Source organism: Schistocerca gregaria, chromosome 1 (genome assembly GCF_023897955.1).
Source record: "Schistocerca gregaria isolate iqSchGreg1 chromosome 1, iqSchGreg1.2, whole genome shotgun sequence".
Classification (NCBI taxonomy): Eukaryota; Metazoa; Arthropoda; class Insecta; order Orthoptera; family Acrididae; genus Schistocerca; species Schistocerca gregaria.
In genome coordinates, this window is record NC_064920.1 from 824,922,826 (window position 1) to 824,947,823 (window position 24,998).

General features: G+C 43.0%; 1 protein-coding gene across 1 annotated transcript in view; it reads right to left on the minus strand.

Moving 5' to 3' along the window:
• The window catches only part of LOC126271618 (hatching enzyme 1.2-like), a 129,261-nt gene that overhangs the window by 71,454 nt on the left and 32,809 nt on the right, over positions 1-24,998 (minus strand). Inside the window, exons 2-5 of the mRNA XM_049974166.1 lie at positions 15,970-16,060; positions 9,728-9,794; positions 7,432-7,535; positions 2,752-2,833 (exon numbers count right to left, since the gene is read on the minus strand). Of these exons, the coding sequence (XP_049830123.1) occupies positions 2,752-2,833; positions 7,432-7,535; positions 9,728-9,794; positions 15,970-16,060 (344 nt within the window). The remainder of the gene's footprint in view (positions 1-2,751; positions 2,834-7,431; positions 7,536-9,727; positions 9,795-15,969; positions 16,061-24,998) is intronic.

The window sequence follows — 24,998 nt, forward strand, 5'->3', positions numbered from 1 at the left end:
TAGATCAAATCTCCCAAGCCAGGTCCAACACGCAAGTTATTACAGGCACGACTCGTAGGTTACTAAGCCAATTATGCCAATACTGAGAAATATGTGCGTCATACTAAATTACTGATGATAACGTGCGCCACAGTACCAAAAAGTAAATTGCGATTGAAATTCATAATTAAGGGTATTCGCAGTAAAGTCCTCCTAATTAATGAAACGTTTCTACGAGAAGTATTGACACCGTTGTCAGTAAATTTATTTCCTTAATTCTCATCTTTATCTGCATCTACATGACTACTCTGCAATTCACACTCGCAGAGGGTTTTTCAAAATACCTACAGATTATTTTTCTAACGTTCCACTCTCTACCAGCGATTGGGTAAATGATCGCTCCAATCTTTCTGTACGAACCCTGATTTCTCTTATTTTATTACAATGATCGTTTCTCCCTATGTATTTTCACATCCAGAGGAGAATGTTAGTGACTGAAATGTAGTGAAAAGATCTCACCGCAACGAAAAACGCATTTTTAATGATTGCCACCCCATTTCACTTATCATATCCCTGTCACTTTCTCCGACAATTCGATAAAATACAAAACGAGCTGTTCTTCTTTGGACTTTTCGACATCCTCCTTTCAATCTTATGTGGTAAGGATTGCATATCACACAATTATACTCTAGCTGAGGACGAACAAACGTAGTGAAGGTAGTCTCTTTAGTAGACCTGTTGCATCTTTTAAGTGAACTGCCAATAAAACGAAGTCTTTCGTTTGCCTACTTTACAACATTAACTATGTGATCGTTCCAGTTTAACTTCTTTATAATTATAATTCCTTGGTATTTAGTTTAATTCACAAGCTTTCGATTTTTGTTATTTATTGTGTAACAGAAAATTTAAGCTATTTCTTTTCTTACTTATATGGATACAGATATCGTATCCAAGTCATTTTGCAATTGATTTTTATCTACTGATGACTTTTACACGGTAAATGACAGCATCATCTGGAAAAAATTTAAGGAGGGGTGGGGGGAGGGGAGGCGTGCGTATGTGAAGTTGCAATACTTTGAAAAAAAAAGTTATGAAGCCCAAAGTTTTCAAGCAAACGCGGCTAACTTTGGCACAATTACTAAAGAATGTTATAATGATAGGTGTAAACGTTTTCATGCTTGTCGATGTTACATTTTTTTTTATTATAAACAACTGAATTTTTTTCAGCATGGTGAGTACAAAGTTCCTTTTTTGAAAATTCTGTCAGAAGGAAATTAATGTATTTTTCTACAGAGTTTGACATGCAATTATTACAAATATCTGTCGAAAAGAATATTGATACCTTCTTTTGCTATATTTTTACAGCTCTCTAAATTTCTGTGAAAAAAATTCACCAAATCTTAGGACTTTTCTCTTACGTAAATGAATTCCTACTCTATCAAATGAAAATTCCTTCCACAAAATGTTTCACTACAGTATTGACTAATAGAAAGCCAAATTTAGGTGCTATAATGTCAGTGGTTTGAGAGGAAAAGGTACAAGAGTTGCCAAAACATAATTTCGGAAAACCTGAATCACAGATTTGACAGTGTTAGTATCAGGCCTTACCCTATCTGAGTGAACCAGAGCAAACCATATGCATCTTCCTCTTCATCCTCAAGCAGTCTTTTCTTTCCGTGTCCTCTTAGGTTAACCTGGTTTTGAAAATGAGCAACAATAATGTCAGCTGCATGAATTCTCCTGTTATCGGTTTCCTTCAATATAGACGGCGTGAAAGGTCCTGGATCAAAATCTAACCTCTGTACAGTCCATAGTCTCCCAAGATTAGCACAGTTAAAAACTAAACAGACATTATAAGCTAAACAAATGTTCTTGATGCATGGTTTTCCATGGATACACTTTTATAGAAGTTCGGGATGTTCTAAACACCGAAATATTCCCACATTCTGTCTGTATAAAACTGGAAGAAAACACCACAGGGATAATTAATATGAGGAAATACAGAACAACAAAGGGGCGTGAGCACTGCAAGCTTTTGTTAATTGTCATTTTCATCCCACGTAGAAGTGGATTTGGAACGTAATATTCGAGAATTGAAATTTCAATACTGTGAAGTAAATGAAGATTGAATAAAAAAAATTTCACAATTTTCGTCGCTTTCCCTTACGTCCCCTCTTATGAGGGCTGCTCAGATTGTCACCTAAATCTATTATGTAGATTAGGAACAACAGAGGGCCTATAACACTTCCTCAGTGAACGCCTGGTATCACTTTTGTTTCACTCGGCGATATTCCGTCGATTACTAAGTACTGTCACCTTTCTAACAGGAAATCGCTAATTCAGTCGCACAACTGAGAGGATAATTCATAGGCACACAATTTGATCAGAAGTCGGTTTCGAGGGACGGTGTGAAAAGCCTTCTGGAAAGCTATAAATATAGAATCAATTTGTGATCATTACGTCGTGTGAATACAGAGCTAGTTGTGTTTCCCGATAATGATATTTTCTGAATGTGCTTCAATAGACGCTTTTCGCCGAGGGAACTCATTGTTTTATACGCACTCTTAATCGTTTATCCGCAGATAAACTGCACTCGCAGAACGGACGCGTACATATGTAAATTATCGTGAGTGCTGGGTAAATCCCCTCATAAAAATTGTTTCTTAATCGACACTTTAAACCTGTTCACATGAATCACAAGCTCTGTGTAACTGCGCGGCGTTGGCAGCTGTAAGCACTTGTCTGTAGACGGCATGCGGTGGCGACACTCACTGAAGGCTGCAGAGATGACGTAGGGCACCACGCCGCCCTCCCAACGCCGCGTCGAGCCGTCGCGGATGGCGGCGTTCCGGTTCTGAAAAACACACACCACACAGCGGGGTCTCAGCACTGCGACACACCTAACACACTGACCAAAGACTCCAAACACTCATCTCGAAGGCAAGCCTCTCATGCCAGGTATCCAGAACTGCTATCGTGGCTGACAGTCGTAATTAATTATGACAGCAGATCCAGGGCTGGACAGAATACACTTAGGTGACGTAAGTCATAGTATAGCGGTATGCCCATATACAGGTGGTGGTAGTATCGCGTAAACAAGGTATAAAAGAGCAGTGCGCTGGCGGTACTGCCATTTGCACTCAGGTGATTCATGTGAAAAGGTTTCCGACGTCATTATGGGAGTTAACAGACTTTGTATGCGGAATAGTAGTTGAAGCTAGACGTATGGGTCATTCCATCTCAGAGATTGTTAGGACATTCAATATTCCCAGTTTCGCAGTGTCGAGAGTGTGCCGAGAATACCAAACGTCAGGCAATACGTCTCACCAGTTACAACTCAGTGGCCGACGACCCTCTCATAACGAGCGAGAGCAGCGGCGTTTACGTAGAGTTGTCAGTGATAACAAGCAAGCAACAATTCGTGAAATAACCGCAGAAATCATTGTGGGACGTGCGACGAACATATCCCTTAGGACACTGCGGCGAAATTTGGCGTTAATGGGCCATGGCAGCAGACGACCGCACCTCACACCTGGTCTCGTGACCATATCAGTTGGACCATAGTCGACTGGAAAATCGTCGCACACTCAGATGAGTTCCGATTTCAGTTTCCGATTTCAGTTGGTAAGAGCTGCTGATAGAGTTTAAGTGTGGTGCAGACCCTACGAAGCCATGGATGCAAGTTGTCAACAAGGCACTGTGCAAGCTGGTGGTGGCTCCATAACGGTGTGGGCTATGTCTGCATGGAATGGATTAGGTCCTCAGGTCCAACTGAAACAATCATTGACTGGAAATGCTTATGTTAGACTACTTAGAGAGCATTTGCAGCCATTCATATCCTTAATGGTCCCAAAAAACGATGCAATTTTTATGGATGACAATGCGCCATGACACTGGGACACAATTGTTCGTGACTTGTTTGGAAAACGTTTTGGAAAATTCGAGCGAATGATTTGGCCACCGAGATCGCAATAAATGAATCCCATCAAACAGATATGGGACATACTCGAGAGGTCAGTTTGTGCACAAAACCCTGCACCGTCAACACAATCGCAGTTATTGACGACTCAATAAGTCTGCAGGGGACTTACAGCGACGTCGACTTGCTGGACTACGCTGGGCAAAACCAGGTCCAACAAGATATCAGCAAGTATCCCATGACTTTGGTCAGCTGAGTGTAATACAAAAATGCACTGGTATGATGTAAAATCAACTCCTCATAGCTATCAGCATAGTGAAGGGATTTGTAGCTGACGTCTTAGTGCGACTTCACACATGCTTGATGTTTTGCTGTGATCCAATACTGTCCTAAATTATAATCTTAAAATCACAGTTTTGTGGAGGTCTAGGTACTATCTCTCATTAATACGTGCATCAAACAAATCTTGGGAGATGAAGTTCCTTATCCAGAATTTGTCAGTGAATATGATTATCTAAAGTGTTTTCACAGGCCTGAAGAGCTTCCTTTCCCTTCAATCTGACCGTAGGACGGGTGAAACTCATTGATGATAGCGAACAGTGCGATAGCGCATTCGTAGGATCAAATTACAAATTACTATAGTAGGTAGTCTCGACCTTCTGCACAATACACGACTTAAGTCTGCTCCTGACATTCACTTTATTTCCCATTTGTTTGGCAGCGGTCCCAACGTACGATTTTTTTTTTAGATATTCCCATCTTATTATTCCGATTCACACTGTGTTCTGTTGTCACAAGTTAACTCATGTCAGTTTCTAGGCATTATACGAGGAGACCTCAGAAAGTAAGTTAAACATGCCGTCCCACGCAACCACCTAGTGCAACAGGAATAGCTCACTGTCAGAAGAGAGTACATGTTCTGCGTTTCCTGTAGACACAGTCCTGCTGCGGTACGGATAACAGGAGCATCACAGCGTGCCACTGAAACAGGGCGTCAATGGAAACGTACTCTGAAGTTAAAGTGCGCAGGACTGTACAATTCTTGTGAGAAAGAAGTCTAAATTTCACACACATTCAGTGTTAAATTCGAGCGTTATGTGGACCATGTACAATGTTGCACCCAAACGCAGTGAAATGTTGCAAATATTTAGACGTGGGTGACCATGTATGGGAAGAAATGCCATAGACATCGACCACAGAAGAAAATATCCAGTCAGTTGAGAAGATGAAATATTCGTAAGCCATATTGGCTGGGAGACATCACCTGTGACTTAGGCCACCTCTTAACTCACGCCATTTGGCTGACTCTCACTTCCATGATGACGAAATCATGATGAGGAAAACAAAACACACACACACACACACACACACACACACACACACACACACACACACAGAGAGAGAGAGAGAGAGAGAGAGAGAGAGAGAGAGAGAGAATCCCCAGAGGAGAAAATCCACTACCCGGCCGGGAATAAACCTGGGGCCCTTAGATCGAGAGTCAGCAATGCTAGCTACAAGACCACGAACATCCAACTTCGAGGAAGCGATTCGCTGCAGTCGCGGATTTTCCAGCAATGAGAAGCTCCACACTGTGTTTCTCGAATGACTCCGTGTCCAAGGAGCGGAGTTATACCGTCAAGGAACTGAACGCTTGGCAGAACGTTCAGACTGTTGATTACAGAGACTTTGTGACTATTTTGAAAAATAATGCCATGTGTCTGTGTAACTTTGACGTGTAGTATAGCATTCAATAAAATTTACATGGCCTGTTATAACAATGTGTAACTTACTTTCTGGACTCTCCTCGTACTAACTAAACGTAAGGATCGTTGTAATACGCTCTTGTCTCCACCAACAAACTTAGCTTTTATTCAGTTATTACGAAGCAAAGTTGTCTCATAGAATTTTTACAGTATCACTACTCTCGATTTCCCTAGACAGCCCAGGTAACTCTTGTACATTTGCTACTGCTGGCGCTCATGCATCAACTGAGCGGATATGTTGGTTCGTCTTGGAAGTCTGCAAGCACCAACATGACGGTAGATCGCCACAGTGAACACATAAGTATTGTCAAATCCAGTTATTGTTGGTCACCACTGATAATCTCCAGACAATGTAACATAACACCAACCATCATTCAGAAATGGGACATCCCAATTAGGGTGCTCGTTTTCTTTCGTCCAGTCCCTGCAGTTTGACGTTTAACATTACCTCATGAAGCGGACACTTGTTCACAGTCGATACTATATACGGGTAAGTACTGTAAAGGTAGTACGCTAGGAATGAATGGAGCATTTTTTCTCACTGGACACTGGGTGCACGTGGGTTAAGGTACACCTGTCCTCATAGGCGAACTACCAACTTTTGCTTAATCTCTCCAATGCTCTCATAGGTTCGAGATCTGCAAACACGAAGGATGATTAGGGTTTAACGTACTGTCGACGGCGACTAGACAAGGATAGGGAGTGAACTCTTCCTTGTTCTTTAAAACAGTAAACCGACATAATTTTATATCTTAAAGCAACATGTACATTGAATGGCACTGAAAACGGTCACCTCGACTATAAGTAGGAGAGAGAAACTCTTGAGAGGACAGTCTTTTGCTGGACACGGTTAAAGACAGGCAAGATAGTTTGGGGAATAAGTGGTGAAACTATCGCGTATTGACTTAAAAAACTTCTGCCATTTGGCTAGTGTTGGACTTTTCAATATTTTCGGCACTCTTTTGACTTCAAGCAATTCCGATAATTGCTAGGTCTTGGGACTTGGAAATATTCCAACTGCAGTTGGAATCATAAATATTTTGAGTGTTGCTGGTCACGGAAATACGTTCGACTGTCATCAGACTTTGAATTACTTACGTCAGTCGTCGATTTAAGAGTTGTATGTTCCATGTAGATACAGAGAACAACTAATAGTAACACAGACCGTAGGGGACTGTGGCTATGACACAGGAGACAATAACAGAGAGAAGAGATAACGACAACGAGCTGGGCTGAAAGAGAGAGAGAAAGGGTAACTGGGAGTGTATGGGTATGAGCGAGTTAACGGCGATAGACTAGTGGATGTGAGTTAGTCAGGGGAGCTTGTGGGAGTTTGAGGTGCGTTGCGAGTTGAAAAAAAGCGCTAGTATGTTAACATGCTAAAATTTTTTGAAATGTTTTTAAAGGTACAGAGGAAGCTAGAACGAGACAGCAGGTACCTCAATTTCCTTCTAAATAAACAGTAACACATTCGCATTTATTGTGCTTCGAAAGGAGCGATTTCCCTCCTGTTTGCAAGTCTTCGAACTGCAATAGGTTCTCAAGAGTGCAACTCACAGCAGCGAATAAAAAATTTAAACAACGATAAAGAAATAAATCAACGCAACTTTGACAAATCTCTCAAGGTTCTAACCAACGCATGTCAACAAGAAGTTAATATATAACCATAAATTATGTCCTGGTATGTTCACAGGCAACAAGTTTTGGTTCGAAGACGGTGCTGGATTTCCGGTCAACGGTTAGCGGTAAGCTGTGTCGAAGCTCACTCACCACCAGAACGTCCTCCGGAGAGACCCCAGCGATGTCGCCCTCGAAGAGCCCCGCAGCAAGGATGGGGTCCGGGGAGCCTTCGTCCAGTGGCGGCTGCAGTAGCGCTGTAACACGACACAACACAACACATCGCGCTGCTGGCTCCGAACTCTAAGAGCTGCGCAGGTAGCGAGGTAGCACCAAGCCGTACATTCAGGCCCAGGAGTATATTACGCAAACTTAATGAAATACATTATGTCACCAACTGAAGAAAAAATTCTTTTGGTGAGAGGGGACCGTTCAAGCTTACGTTTTTGACGTACCACTCGGAAATAACACTGTAAGGTCTGTAAATGCAGGGTGTTACAAAAAGGTACGGCCAAACATTCAGGAAACATTCTTCACACACAAATAACGAAAATATGTTATGTGGACATGTGTCCGGAAACACTTAATTTCCATGGTTCAAATAGATTTCCGGCTTGCAGCCGGTCGTCGTAAACTTCTTCGCACGATATTTCGGCTGGACAACTGCCAGCCAACTTCAGGTGAGCCGAACGAGGACTGACGAAGACGTTCTCCGTTCCGTCTTATATAGTGCGCTGATAGTACTGCCGCGCATGCGTTGTAGTCGCGGAGACAGAAGAACCACACCGCCCAGCAACAGCGCCCTCGCTGGTGGAACTGCGAAACTCAGGTGCCGTCGGTATTTTCTTCCCTTCGTTGGTAATATCTCTTTTAAAATAGCAAGGATTCTTAATACTTTTCACGTGAAAGTTGTTTTTCGTCCGCCTTCTAAGATTTCAGATTTCCTGGGTTCGGTGAAGGATGATCTGTTGCTGCGGAAGGCGGCAATATACAAAATACCGTGTCAATGTGGTATGGCCTATATAGGACAGACAACGCGTACTGTGGAAGAGCGTTGTACAGAACATCAACGTTGCACTCGTCTACTGCAACCCAGTAAATCTGCAGTTGCGGAATATTGTATTTCTAACGGACATTCAATGGAGTACGACAAAACTTCGATTTTGGCCACAGCAACAACTTTTTGGGACTCCATTATTAAAGAATCCGTTGAAAGACGCATTGCTGGATATTTCATGAACCGGGGCAGTGGTTACCAATTGAATAATGCATGGAATCCCGTCATCACAGAAATTTTCTCGAGACGAAGACGCCAGAAGACATCGATACCTGCGGCCAGCGAAAATACCGTCGGCACCTGAGTTTCGCAGTTCCACCAGCGAGGGCGCTGTTGCTGGGCGGTGTGGTTCTTCTGTCTCCGCGACTACAACGCATGCGCGGCAGTACTATCAGCGCACTATATAAGACGGAACGGAGAACGTCTTCGTCAGTCCTCGTTCGGTTCACCTGAAGATGGCTGGCAGTTGTCCAGCCGAAATATCGTGCGAAGAAGTTTACGACGACCGGCTGCAAGCCCGAAATCTATTTGAACAATTGATTCGCCGGGAAAATTTTAAATTTTACACTTAATTTCCATGTTATAGCTCATTTTAGTTTCGTCACCTACGCTTCCACCTACGCTCAAAGGAACACGTTATCATGATTTCATACGAGATACTCTACCTGTGCTGCTAGAACATGCGCATTTACAAGTACGACACAACATGTGGTTCATGCACGATGGAGCTCCTGCACATTTCAGTCGAAGTGTTCGTAGGCTTCTCAACAACAAATTCGGTGACCGATGGATTGGTAGAGGCGGACCAATTCCATGGCCTCAACCCTCTTGACTTTTATTTATGGGGGCATTTGAAAGCTCTTGTCTACGCAACCCCGGTACCAAATGTAGAAACTCTTCGTGCTCGTATTGTGGACGGCTGTAATACAATACGCCGTTCTCCAGGGCTGCATCAGAGTATCAGGGATTCCATGCGAGGGAGGGTGCATGCATGTATCCTCGATAACGGAGGACATTTTGAACATTTTTAACAAAAGTGCTTGAAGTCACGCTGGTACGTTCTGTTGCTGTGTGTTTCCATTCCATGATTAATGTGATTTGAAGAGAAGTAATAAAATGAGCTCTAACGTGGAAAGTAAGCGTTTCCGGACACATGTCCACATAACATATTGTCTTTCTTTCTGTGTGAGGAATGTTTCCTGAAAGTCTGGCTGTACCTTTTTGTAACACCTTGTATACAGTTAAATTGGCGCAGATGAATAATCTGCAATCTCCATATCAGAGAGCAAGGAATGTTAAAACTTGTTTCCTCCAATGTACGACGGAGTGTGAAAAGGAAAAATACTTATATGAGTGTGTGTTATTCTAAAGCGGCTAAGTACCGGTACACACCTGCAGCAGAGGTGGCGGACAGCGCAAACTCCTCGGCAGAGATGGGCTCCCCTGGCTTGTCTGCTTCCTGCAACACACACAACAGGCACACCGATCAACATGTCTGCTCACAGGTGACGGGCCCTGGCTAGAGTGGTGCTCTACCACAACTATGGTTCGGTATTTTTGGTAGAGAACATTAGAGAACATAGATGATGTAATAAATGGTAGGATTAATGGTAGTATTGCTAGCATTGCCAGAGAAAGAAACATAAGAAAATGTATGAGACAGAAACTGGTCGGCGACTACTTCTCTTTACCTCCTTTTCTTTCTTTTCGCCGGCCGTGTGGCCGAGCGGTTCTAGGCTTCTAGGCGAATCTTGCCTCGGGCATGGATGTGTGTAATGTCCTTAGGTTAGTTAGGTTTAAGTAGTTCTTAGATGTTAAGTCCCATAGTGCTCAGTCATTTGAACCATTCTTTTTTTCTTTCTTTTCTTTTTTATGTTGAGATACAAAGTTAGTGCCTCACATAGTTCACTGTTAGTCCATTGTATACGTTATATCCTTACAAAATACAAATTGCGTTTTATAAGTGATGGAAATGGAAATAAGCGATTGGCGTCATTGGCCAGGTGGCCCCTTACGGAACAGGTCCTGCCGCCTTGGTGCAGGTCTTATTACATTCGACGCCACATTAGGCGATCATGGGGATGAGATGATAATGAAGACAACACAACACCCAGACCCTGAGCACAGAAAATTCCCGACCCAGCCGGGAATCGAACCTGGGCCTCTTAGGAAGGCAGTCCTTCACGCTCACCATTGAGCTATCGGGGCGGACAGTGATGGAAATTAGTTGATCGTGTAACTTCTGCACTTTTATGTAACCAAACCACTTCTGATGTAAGTGCAGTTTACATACAAAACATTAAAAAAACTGTGTAATCATTATTGCTATTTTGTACTCAATGGAACGTTTTCCATCACGATTAAAGGCAAGAGTTTTCTGTCATTATTTATAAATGCGAGAGCTGTTTTTGAATAACAGAAACACGTTTTATATGAGCTTGACGAAGTACTGAAGCGATTTTTGATATTTTTTCTTGTGCGTTTCTTTTAAATTTTACCTTTTTTCTTTGAGGAAATATGTTTTCTAGCACTGCATGATAACCTGTAGTGACGTTTTTTTATTTTCTCTACAACAGCCCTTTGTTTCACGTTAAAAATCAACTATTTACGAATAGAACCTGCCTTAACATTAAACATTGAATTTTCATTTTTTTCTGTAAATACTGTTTGTTTTTAAGTAACAGACAGGAGGTTAATTGGGTAGTGGCCTGCAGTGGTATTACGACGGTATTCCTGGCCAATCCTGGATGTCTGTTTTATTTCTCTTCGCAGCTGTCCTTCCAGTGGCCGTAGCATCATCTTAATCTTGCTTAGAAAGAAATGTAATGTACCAATATGTTTGCGAATTGTATCATCTGCGTCCTGAATGCTTATCTGTTCGTATGTTATGATACAACGTCCATGCATTTGCCAAGACGGGCATGGGAAGCCTAAAGAGTGCAACCGAGATACCAGTTCACCAGAGAAACTGCGAGAGGAACCAGACTACGTCCGTTTCAGCTCTGTGCTTCACGTCTATTGTACGTGGTGTGCTAAACAAGAAGCAAAGAGAGGAACAAGTGACAAAACTCTGATTCCGAGTTATTCACATTTTTCTTACAACAATATTCTAGTGAAACAACCTCAAAAACATTTTTTACTTATTGTCCGCAGTAGGAGTCACACAACTATTATTCTCAAAAACGTAGAACGTGCTACATGCCGTACAGGTATCGACAAAACTAGGTAAGAGCCAATAAAAGATATTTCAAGCATTTATCAGTCTTACTAATACTAAACGTTTTACAGATACACTATACTGTGATTAAATTATGTTTAATTCTTCTTTTAATTGTATACAGCACAAAGCAATTTTATTTAACTCTTCGAAAAATGATCTGTTATCTATTTTCTGATACGGCAAAGAAAAGTGTTCAAATGTGTGTGAAATCTTATGGGACTTAACTGCTAAGGTCATCAGTCCCTAAGCTTACACACTACTTAACCTAAATTATCCTAAGGACAAACACACATACCCATGCCCGAGGGATGACTCGAACCTCCGCCGGGACCAGCCGCACAATCCATGACTGCAGCGCCCACAGACCGCTCGGCTAATCCCGCGCGGCCTACTGCTGCAGCGTAGACCATTTTTCTCTTCAGCTGGCAAGTTGTTTTTACATTGTTGTGACGGTAAATCAAAGTTCTTTATTATATCAGTGGTAATCCGTTTCTTGAAAATCTTGTAGGTGGTCCAGTCTTCAAGTCCGTTAAACATTTTTCTCATCTTGACGAAACCAGGGGCAATTTTTTCACTTCAATCAAATTACATTTTGAAATATTTATTTTCGTTGTGTTAATATGTACATTGGCTGCTTTTTTTAAGTAAAAAATTCCTCAGGCTGGAGCATAATAACCTTAAATGGATTGTTAGGTGTCGCATTCTCTATCATTTTTATGAGGTCCTTAGTTATTTGACACACTGACTTGCTTCCAGCCTCTTACATTTTTCAATCTGAACAAAATCTGTCGTATGCTGCAGACAATTACAAAGCTTTGCGCCGTATGGCCCGCTGTAGTCTGACCATTGGGCCGACACATACCGCTATGCTATCTTTCGGACCTCATATGCACTACTAGAAATGGTCATAGCGCTTAGCCCGATTTTCAGGTGGTCGGCACTTAGCTTGGTTTTTCGGGTCTGTCTAAAAAAAAAGACACTTAGCCCGTTATTGTTTTCTAATCTACAGTTGTTACATTGAATTACAGTATTTAATTGTCACAAGAACCACTGCCATAGTATATTAGTATTATGGCAGTATATTAAGAAGTTATTACATATTAACTTAAATGCGACCTTCAATTTTAGCGTATCACGAACCCTCCTCCTCTCTGTTTATTCCGAACACAGCTGGTACGTGGTACTGCCACACATTTCGTGACCTCAGGTCACAGCGTTTATGAGGATCAGGTAATGTTTACGAGTATCCTGTTGAGCCATGGTAGCCGAAATGAGTACTTCACTTAATCATTCACTGTTTCAGAAGTGTAGTTATCTGATGTAAAAATAAGTTTGTTGGAGATGGAGGGAACAAGTAATATCCGACCTATCAGCGTGCCCATCTAGGAGTCAAGATCCACGGTTCGCTTAATACTTTCGTACTAGGGACGTTTCGCCACGACTTTTCAGAGAAGTGTGAGCTCGGTCTATTTACGAGGATGGAGAACTTTTTTTCGTATCACTCGTAGCTTCTAATAATGTGACCATGTTGACAGTTCATCAGAGCCAGAGTGCACTTCGAGTTGTTTTGACAGTGACCTCTATACTTCTGCACCGTGGTGAAGGTAAAACCGCATTGTCTCCGACTCGCTTTTGGGAGGGAGGCGTGTCGGCTCTGTCGGTAACCGGACTTTTTGAGCTTCAGTAGTTTCATCTAAAGAACAGGTGTCGCGCTCCGGAAGAAGCTGGTGAGGAAGAGAGTGCGGTCAACGCTTTGTCCATCAGTACCTTTCTAGTTTGTGCTTGCTACCGTAATGCACACGGAACATCAGTAAAGATTTCTAAATTACGGAATATTCAAAACAATAAGTGAAAAAAGATAAGACGTGGTAAGACTGGACAATGAAGGCAAAGACCATTCAGAAAGACGAGAGTTCCTAACGTATATACTACCGTATCTGATCAAAAGTATCCGGACCCCTAGTAGGGGTCGTTTTTATTACTGCTTGAGGTTTGCTGAGGACACTTTCAATGAGTTGTTTGAATGTCTGCAGAGTAATGGCAGCTCATTTTTCCTCAAGAACCGAAGCAAGAGGAAGTAGTGATACTAGAAGCAAGTTTCTGGAGTGACGTCGACATTGTAACTCATCCTAAAGGTCTTCCATTGGCTTCAGATCGAAAGTCTAGGCAGGACAATCTACTTCATGAACGTTTTTATCCAGACACGACTGCCTGACAGAAGCTGCTTTATGACATGGTACGCTGCGGTGGTGGTGGTGGTAAGATCCTAAGGGACCAAACTGCTGAAGTCATCGGTCCCTACGCTTACACACTACTTAATCTAACGCAAACTAACTCACGCTAAGGACAACACACACACACACACATACCCATGCCCGAGGGCACTGCTGAGGTCATGGGTTCCTAGGCTTATATACTACTTAATCTAACTGAAACTAACTTACGCTATGGACAACACACACACCCATGCCCAAGAGAGAACTCGAACCTCCGACTGGGGGAGCCGCCTGAACCGTGCCTTGGCGACACAGTCATCGTCTCCGAACTGTTCCTCTGCTGTACACAGTACACAATGAAGTAAAGCGTGCTCATTCTATTCCGCATTTAGTTTATTCATAACCAAAATAAGGGGACCACGCCATAACCAAGAAAAGCTTCCCCATACCGTAACACATCATCGTTCACTAATGGCGCTACGCACGTCGGTAGGTAACGTGGATTATGAGGAGCTGCTCTACCGTAATATGCTATTCTCTTTAACTCCCTATGCATAGTCATTGTCCTAGCTGGACCGATGGTAGCACCTTGGAACTCGCGAATAATCCTTTCGCTGATTTTCTGCGATACTTTACAACGACTGTTTGCAGTGCCGAAGGTTCCTATCCCTTATTATATGAGGCCTGTCAGGACATGGTGTAGCTGTGCCTGTTTTTTCGTCTTTCCACTTCACAATCACATCACCAAGAGTCGACTTGGGCAGCTCTGGAAGGGCTGAATTAGTTTCTCAGGTGGCATTCACTGCCTCGTCCACGCTGGAAGGGCTGAATTAGTTTCTCAGGTGGCATTCACTGCCTCGTCCACGCTGGAAGTCAATGAGCTACTGCTTCTGTACAGACAACCCCCCCCCCCCCCCCCCCACCTCCTTTCATACTGGCAGGTGCACCTCTGGTGATACCTAGTAATCAGTTCCTCATTACATAGGCGTGTCTCCATAAATTAGATCAGAAAGTGTACAAGCAACGTACTAACACAAATTAGTATACATAATTAAGAGAAATCAGGTCATTTGGCCGTCTACATGCATTAAAGTGAATCTACAGTGAGGGCTGAAAATTTGTGCCGAACCGGGCTTCGAACCCGGGTGCTCTGCTTCTCTAGAACGGTTACCTTAACCGCCTCGACCATCTGCACACTCTTCACCGTTGGCCCAAATCCTTAACCTGTCACGCGCAAGTAGCTCCCGTATCCATTAGCCCCACTGCTCTCAGCATTCGTTAAATCCCGCAAGGGTACGACGTATATAGTGCATCTGCACTGAAAGTACCAGCACCCTCCTTGACTCGTATAGACAGATGTGTGGTCGGACATGACAGGCAGAAGAGATACCACACATGTACGTCTGTGAGTAAGGATGGCTGTTGGTACATTTAGTGTGGATACGCCGTGATACATTCAGAACCCCTGAGAGACTTAGCGAATGCTGCGAGCAGTGGTGCAATGATGCTAAATGATAAAGGGGCTACCTGCGCGTGACAGATTCAGAATTTGGTCAGATGGGAAGCTAGCCCTCTGTAATAAAAAACTGAGTAAAGGAATCAACGATCAACTTGACCGTATGTCTTGTGACGTCCGCCCAGACCAAACACAACAAACAATACCGAAAAGAAAAAAGAAGAAGGCGGTTAAGTCAACCGTTGTAGCGAAGCAGAGCAGCCGGGTTCGAAGCCGGGTCCGGCATAAATTTTTAACCTTCACCGTTGATTTATTTCAGTACCTGTAAACGGCTTGTTGCGACTTCTCTTAAGCGTAGGTTCTATATGGCCGCTGTAACACCAGTGGTATCTGTTGTGTCGGACGTCATATTTGTTATATCTAAGAAGAGATTGACAATTTGCAAGGTAACGATGCCAAGATGAATCAGATAGTGAGGGATGGGAATCTTTGAGACAGGGCCTGCAGAAACGTGAGTCCTCTATAATATCGGAAACGCTAATTAAATTTAACAGTGAGTTTGATGCAGAAGACAAGAACTCTACGTGTCGTGCGAAGTAAGTAGAGAAACAGAATAGATTTATGTGGGCTTTCGGTGTCTTCAGTATAGCACCTCGTGGTGCGTGAATGCTGGATTACTTAGGGCGATACTTTTTAGCAACAAGCTGCCTGGCTGGAAGGTGTGGAGGCCGGTGCGACTGACCTGGTCGGGAACGCCGAGCGGCAGGTCGAAGGCAGCGGCTGTGGCGGCGGCGGCCAACAGGGAGAGCGCCAGCCACGGGCACGGCAGCGGCCTGCAACACAGCGGCGCCGGTTATCGCCGAAACAACCAGTTCCTGGTTATACCGTTTTTTTCATCTCCAGTTTAACCTGACTCTTAAAACCGCTCAAAATAACCAGTTACTTAAATAACCAATTACCTGTTTCCTATTGCTATTATTTCCGGTAACAGGCATACACATCCAACAATGACCAAAAATTTCTAAGACTGCCTCATACATCTGCATTATAAGTTTAAAGGTACCTCGAATCAAGATGTCAAAAAAAAAACAGTTAAACAAAATAAAACTTAGTCCGTACACTGTTCGTTGTTGTTCTAGACAAGTAATCAGGCCGGCCGAGGTGGTCATGCGGTTCTAGGCGCTGCAGTCCGGAACCGCGGGACTGCTACGGTCGCAACTTCGAATCCCGCCTCGGGCATGGATGTGTGTGATGTCCTTAGGTTAGTTAGGTTTAAGTAGTTCTAAGTTCTAGGGGACTGATGGCCTAAGATGTTAAGTCCCATAGTGCTCAGAGCCATTTGAACCATTTGAAGTAATTTGGGGTTGACTACTGTACTGTAATACACACATCTAAAAAAGTTTTGATCACCCCCCCCCCTCCCCTCCCCCGGTTCCGAGAGTTCCGGAACCTATACAGAAAATTGGAATAGATATCAACCTAAACATCATTTCCGCCCTTTTTATTGCTCATGAGAACCACACATTGCATGTTGTACCACCATACACGACTGCTGTACACAGCAGTACCTCTAATACCCAGTAGTACGTCCTCTTGCATTGATGGATGCGTGTGTTCGTCGTGGCATACTATCCACAAGTTCATAAAGGCACTATTGGTCCAGATTGTCCGACTCCTGGCGGGCGATTCGTCGTAGGTCCCTCAGAATGATCGGTGGGTCACGTCGTCCATAAACAGCACTTTCAATCTATCCCAGGCATGTTCGATAGGGTTCAAGTCTGGAGAACATGCTGGCCACTCTATGTCGTTATCCTGAAGGAATTCATTCACAGGATGTGCACGATGAGAGCGCGAATTGACGTCCATGAAAACGAATGCCTCGCCAATATGCTGCACATATGGTTTCACTATCGATCGGAGGATGGCATTCACGTATCGTACAGCCGTTACGGCGCCTTCCATGACCACCACCGGCGTACGTCGTCCCCCAAACAGCAGGGAACCTCCATCTTGCTGCACTCGCTTGACAGTGTGCCTAAGGCGTTCAGCCTGGCCGGTTTGCCTCCAAACACGTCTCCGACGATTGTCTGGTTGAAGGCATATGCAACACTCATCGGTGAAGAGAACGTGATGCCAATACTGAGCGGTCAATTCGGAATTTTCTTGGGCCTATCTGCACTGCGCTGCATGGTGTCGTGGTTGCAGAGATAGACCTCGATGTTGGCCTCAGGAGTGGAGTGAAGATGCACATCATGCAGCCTATTGCGCATAGTTAAACACTACGCCCTCTGACTGCACGAAAAGCATTATTCAACAAAATGGCGTTGCTGTCAGGCTTCCCCCGAGCCATTATCCGTAGGTAGCGGTCATCCACTGTAGTAGTAGCCCTTGGTCGGCCTGAGCGACCAATGTCATCGGCGATTCCTGGCTCTGTATCTCCTCCATGTCTGGACAACACCGCTTTGGTTCACTCCGAGACACTTAAACACTGCCCTTGTAGAGAACTCTTCCTGGCACAAAGTAGCAATGCGGACGCGATCGGACCAAGGTGTTGACTGTCTAGGCATGGTTGAACCACAGACAACACAAGCCGTATACCTTCTTCCTGGTGGAATGACTGCAACTGATCGGCTGTCGGACTCCCTTCGTCTAATAGGCGCTGCTCATGCATGGTTGTTTACACCTATGGGCGGGTTTAGTAACACCTCTGAACAGTCGAAGGGACTGTGTCCATGATACAATAACCAGACTCAACGTCTACCTTTAGTTCTGGGAACCGGGCGACGCAAAACTTTTTTCTATGTATGTAAATCAGCAGTATTGTCCTTGTGACTTTAACTTTCTGAAAGTCTGCTCAAAAATCGAGGCTCATAATATTGAAATGAAATGATCGAGTAGAACTGATGTCCAGAATCTCCGACCCAGCCAGGACCTCACCCGAGTCCGCTGCGTGGCAATCAGATGCATTGACCACTCACCTAAAGAGGGGGACTATTGTGACACTATTTGGGCATTACTGCTAAAGAATGAAAACTGAGGTTGGAGAACTCTACTTTTAATGATGCGCGTTTCCAAGGGCTCGAAATAGATAAACCTAGACACAGGCAGCAGATCAGATACTTCCTATTTTTTATAAACAATAAGTAAATCCTTACGTTTTTAACTTATTATTGTTACCTTAAGTTTCTTACACTTTCATCACTTCCTAGAAATGGCAGACAAAGTAAGAAGCTTTTGTGCACAACTTCTAGCCTTTTGATTTCTTTAATTATTTTGAATTTAAAAAAGTCAGATTTATAGTCAAATTATTAACTTACTTTTAAACATGTATTGGAATACTATTCGTTTTTTGATGACAAAATTCAGAATTGTCTTTCGAAAATGCAAACGAACTTTAGATAGTATTGAAAATAGAACAGTTGTCGGAAAGAGTTACGTGGGTACAGTTAAAACTTGACTAATGAATTGATCAAATGTCCCATATTTACTCTCCAGTATCTTCATAAACACTCGTTCTATAATGGGTTGATTTGTAAGTTGACAGCTTTCATCAGAAACAATATCATTCAAACACGAAACCAATCCCTCAGAAGCCACAGACCATAAAAACGATAAATAATTAATGTAGAATTATTCAGAGTGGTTAACACTGCAAGATCACAGGTTAACCTAAGCATGAGATAAGCCATTTCAAATGTGAAATGGTGGTTCATTAATAACTGGTGTGACCAGCAGAATGTTGAATGCAAGCATGCAGACCTGCGTGCGTTCTGTTGAAGAGGTGACAGATGTCAGTTTGTGGGGCGGAGTTCCACGTCTGTTGCACTTCGTGGCTCAGTACAGGGACAGTAAAGGTGTTTGTGGATGACGCTGGGGTTATCCCATACGTGCTCGACTTAAGACAGCTCTGTGATGGAACAGGCCAAACCAACGAGCCGACACTGTGTGTAGCATGTTGGGTTACAACAGTGGTATGTGGTCGAGCGTTATCCTGTTGGAAAACACTCGTTGGGATGCTGTCCATGAACGGCAGCACAACAGGTCGACTCAACAAACAGACGTACAAATTTGTAGTCACGGTGTATGAGACAACCACAAGAATGCGCCTGTATTCATACGATATCGCACCCTAGACAATAACTCCACGTATATGTCCAGTGTGTCTAGTACACACACGGTTTGACTGCAGTCTCTCAAGAGGCCACCACTGACACTGAGGCAGAACCAGCTCTCATTAGAAAACACAACAGACCTCCATTCTGCCCTCCAACGAGCTCTCGCTTGACACCATTGAAGTCTGAAGTGTTGGTGGTTTGGGGTCAATGGAACGCACATTACGAGGCGTCTTGCTCGGAGCTGTTCTTTAAGCTTCCGTTTTGTAACAGTGCGTCGTGTGACTGTGGTGCCATCTGCAGCTCAGATTACTACTCCAGATGCAGTCTATGCGCCAGAACCATACGCCAAACACGATGGTCTTCTCTATCGTCAGTGCCAAGTGGACACCTAGAGCCCAGTATTGTTGCGACTGTACAATGTCATGAGCACCGGTGCCAGCCATCATGTATAGGAGTTAAGTCCCTGCCAAGTCTTTCTGCAATATCGCAGAAGGCACACCCAGCTTGTAGGCTATTACACGATCTCGTTCAAACTCAGTAAGGTGTTGACAAGGCCATCTTTGTTGCCTTAAAGCATTCTTGACTAACACCAACTCTCCTCATGCAATCTCACAGCTAACTAACGTTCACTACAGTTGCAACATGTATTTACCTGATTTGCATCCTCATAATGGCGCTACTATCACCACTCGTATGCCACCGGGGTGAAATCTGAATAGACAACATCTTTCAGATGCAGAATCACACTTACCAAGTTTCGTTTATATCACACAACTCCATCTTGCTGCCGCGAATTTTTCCGTCTACATCTACATCTACATCCATACTCCGCAAGCCACCTGACGGTGTATGGCGGTGGGTACCTTGAGTACCTCTATCAGTTCTCCCTTCTATTCCAGTCTCGTATTGTTCGTGGAAAGAAGGATTGTCGGTATGCTTCTGTGTGGGCTCTAATCTCTCTGATTTTATCCTCATGGTCTCTTCGCGATATATAAGTAGGAGGGAGCAATATACTGCTTGACTCTTCGGTGAAGGTATGTTCTCGAAACTTCAACAAAAGCCCGTACCGGGCTACTGATGGTCTCTCCTGCAGAGTCTTCCACTGGAATTTATCTATCATCTCCGTAACGCTTTCGCGATTACTAAATGATCCTGTAACGAAGCGCGCTGCTCTCCGTTGGATCTTCTCTATCTCTTCTATCAACCCTACCTGGTACGGATCCCACACTGCTGAGCAGTATTCAAGCAGTGTTTGTTTTCGGATTGCATTTCCTTAGGATTCTTCCAATGGATCTCAGTCTGGCATCTGCTTTACCGACGATCAGCTTTATATGATCATTCCATTTTAAATCACTCCTAATGCGTACTCACAGATAATTTACGGAATTAATGCTTCCAGTTGCTGACCTGCTATTTTGTAGCTAAATGATAAGGGATCTATCTTTCTATGTATTCGCAGCACATTACACTTGTCTACATTGAGATTCAACTGTCATTCCCTGCACCACGCGTCAATTCGCTGCAGATCCTCCTGTATTTCAGTACAATTTTCCATTGTTACAACCTCTCGATACACCACAGCATCATCTGCAAAAAGCCTCAGTGAACTTCCGATGTCATCCACAAGATCATTTATGTATATTGTGAATAGCAACGGTCCTATGACACGCCCCTGTGGCACGCCTGAAATGACTCTTACTTCGGTAGACTTCTCTCCATTGAGAATGGCATGCTGCGTTCTTTTATCTAGGAACTCTTCAATCCAATCACACAATTGGTCTTATCGTCCATATGCTCTTAGTTTGTTCATTAAACGATTGTGGGAAACTGTATCAATTGCCTTGCGGAAGTCAAGAAACACGGCATCTACCTGGAAACCCGTGTCTATGGCCCTCTGAGTCTCGTGGACGAATAGTGCGAGTTGGGTTTCACACGATAGACTTTTTCGAAACCCATGCTGATTCCTACAGAGTAGATTTATAATCGCCAGAAAGGTCATTCATTATACTCGAACATAATGCATGTTCCAAAATTCCGCAACTGATCGACATTAGAGATATAGGTCTATAGTTCTGCACATCTGTTCGACGTCCCTTCTTGAAAACGGGGATAGTCTGTGCCCTTTTCCAATCTTTTGGAACGCTACGCTCTTCTAGAGACCTACGGTACACCGCTGCAAGAAGGGGGGCAAGTTCCTTCGCGTAGTCTATCTAAAAATAAGGCTGTTGTAACTGAGACCAAACAAATACTCAAGAAACCGGTTATTCAGAATTAAAATATCTATTTCGACCTTAAAAGGTCGGTTTTTCCAGTCCCTACGGCGACAGGGCTGGCATCGCCACGGCGCACCCTTGGCGGCGCCCTGCACCGCAGCTGGGTGGCGCCACACAGCCTGCAGCGTGCACCCCAGCTGCCGCGCAACACAGAGGGCTCCCGCCTGCCCTGGTTATTACGGACCCGAGATTGCACGGATAATCCACAACACAAATGGTTTTGCCGGAAAACTGCTATCATATATATTATTTTTCAAGTCAACAGCTCTTTTTCTCAATGCATAATAGTCGTATACGGATGAATGAGGTACCACATCATTAGAAATGTTTTCTAACCGGCTTCTGACACTGCACCCTGATTTTGCGCTAAAACTTAATTTTAACATTTGCAACCACTACGAGCAAGTGCAAGGACAAACACTTCAAAGAACAGCATTACACCTACAGATCCTCTCTTTACTCACAGACAATTGTATGTAGCGTTTTCAAGGGTAGCTGTATCAACTAACGTTTCTTATCTCTTAAAAAAATGAAGAACAAACAGAACACAAAGATTACATTCTTACGTCAAATATTTTTTACACCGGCGTATTATACAGAGTGTTACAAAAAGGTACGGCCAAACTTTCAGGAAACATTCCTCACACAGAAATAAAGAAAAGATGTTATGTGGACATGTGTCCGGAAACACTTAATTTCCATGTTAGATCTCATTTTAGTTTCGTCACCTACGCTTCCACCTACGCTCAACGGAGCACGTTATCATGATTTCATACGGGACACTCTACTTGTACTGCTAGAACATGTACCTTTACAAGTACGACACAACATGTGGTTCATGCACGATGGAGCTCCTGCACATTTCAGTCGAAGTGTTCGTACGCTTCTCAACAACAAATTCGGTGACCGATGGATTGGTAGAGGCGGACCAATTCCATGGCCTCAACCCTCTTGACTTTCATTTATGGGGCATTTGAAAGCTCTTGTCTACGCAACCCCGGTACCAAATGTAGAGACTCTTCGTACTCGTATTGTGGACGGCTGTGATATAACACGCCATTCTCCAGGGCTGCACCAGCGCATCAGGGATTCCATGCGAGGGAGGGTGGATGCATGTATCCTCGCTAACGGAGGACATTTTGAACATTTCCTGTAACGAAGTGCTTGAAGTCACGCTGGTACGTTCTGTTGCTGTGTGTTTCCATTCCATGATTAATGTGAATTGAAGAGAAGTAATAAAATGAGCTCTAACATGGAAAGTAAGCGTTTCCCGACACATGTCCACATAACATATTTTCTTTCTTTGATTGTAAGGAATGTTTCCTGAAAGTTTGGCCGTACCTTTTTGTAACACTCTGTATGCATGCAACAGTATATACGTATATGGATGTGTGATAAATTAATGATTATTATAAAATCTCATGTCATTCAGTTCATTTTACAGTTGGTTTCGCTTCATTCCCACAACTACCCTTATCCCAACGACTACACTTATTCCAAATACTGTCATTATTAGAAAAAACAGACATAATGTCTGATGGGATAGCAGCAATCAGTGATTGCATAATGTTACCTATAAAACTTTGAACATAGCTGCTAAGGTTCAGTGACCGTGTCAGAATTATATTGTAACAAATAAGCCCTCGGTCACAAATATAAAGTCAAAAATTGACCTGGTTTCGACGCCACTATGAGCGTCGGCTTCAGAGTTAGACTAACTGTACCAAAACATTAGGTGTATAGTACATTAATAAAATTAAAGTTTGTACTGACTCGAAAAGATGCAGTACTTACAAGTCACATATTAAAAAAGATCTCAGCCGGAAAGGCGACGTCATGAACACTTGTCAGATGGCGAGCCACCAAGGGCTGTCTACAGTACGAGACCGAGGGCTTATTTGTTACAATATGTTACTTATAATCCGTCTTGATTGCAAAAAAATTTTTATTCGTATGACCGGTTTCGGTTCATCCTAAACCATCTTCAGATATGATATTTCAGTTGCAGGAGCAACCCGTCCAAATCCAGCAACTTTCACATGCTGCATCACATAAAATTGGTTGGCAGAATGCACGTCATTTATATTAATTATAACACTACTTCCGACAGGTGGCGTCTGGTATATTTGTTACATTCCATTTGCACATATTGTATTCAATACAGTTTTTGATTTACTTTTATCTCCAAAAATACTTAATTAAAATCTGTAGCTGTCAAGGTTAAAATCTGTACTTATCAAAATTAAATAGCAGTAAAATTATCAATGTTATATGATCTAAAAAACATAGGTCTATTTCTATAGCTATGGCGCTGGTGTAGACTTGTTTTCCTCTATGGTATGCTTCCGTGGCTCCCGTCATTTCGGTGTTGTGCCGCGATCCGCTCAGTTGTCTGATGTTCATTGCCGTGGGCAAGAGGGCCGCGTTGCACGCATTTTCCAGCTTCTCCATACTACAGATTTTAATTAAGTATTTTTGGAGATGAAAGCTAATCAAAAAAATCTACTCAATTCAATATTTGCAAATGGAATGTAACAAATATACCAGACGCCACCTGTCGGTAACAGTGTTACAATTAATATAAATGACATGCATTCTGCCAACCAATTTTATGTGACGCAGAATGTGAAAGTTACTGGATTTGGACGGGGTACTCCTGTAACTGAAATATCAGATCTGCTGGTGGTTCAGGATGAACCGAAACCGGTCATATGAATAAAAAAAATTGCATTCAAGACGGATTATAAGATTAGAGATTAGATTAATACTTGTTCCATAGATCATGAACACGACACTTCGTAATGATGTGGAACGTGTCAGGTTAATGAAATATATCTGTACAAGATATTACATTACACAAAATATTGCATGACACTAATGCTTAAGTTAGTTTTTTTCCCTCCCTTAATTTATATCTAAAAATTCAGCCAATGAGTAGAAGGAGTTGTCATCTAGAAATTCTTTTAATTTATTTTTAAATGTTGGTTGACTATCTGTCAGGCTTTTGATGCTGTTTGGTAGGTGACCAAAGACTTTTGTGGCAGCATAATTTACCCCCTTCTGTGCCAAAGTCAGATTTAACCCTGCATAGTGAAGATCATCCTTTCTCCTGGTGTCATAGCTATGCACACTGCTATTACTTTTGAACTGGGCTGGATTATTAACAACAAATTTTATAAGTGAATATATATACTGTGAGATTACTGTGAGGATCCCTAGATCTTTAAATGGATGTCTGCAGGATGACCGTGGGTGGGCTCCAGCAATTATTCTGATTACACGTTTTTGAGCAATGAATACTTTTCTACTCAACGATGAATTACCCCAGAATATGATACCATACGAAAGCAGTCAATGAAAGTAGGCATAGTAAGCTAATTTAC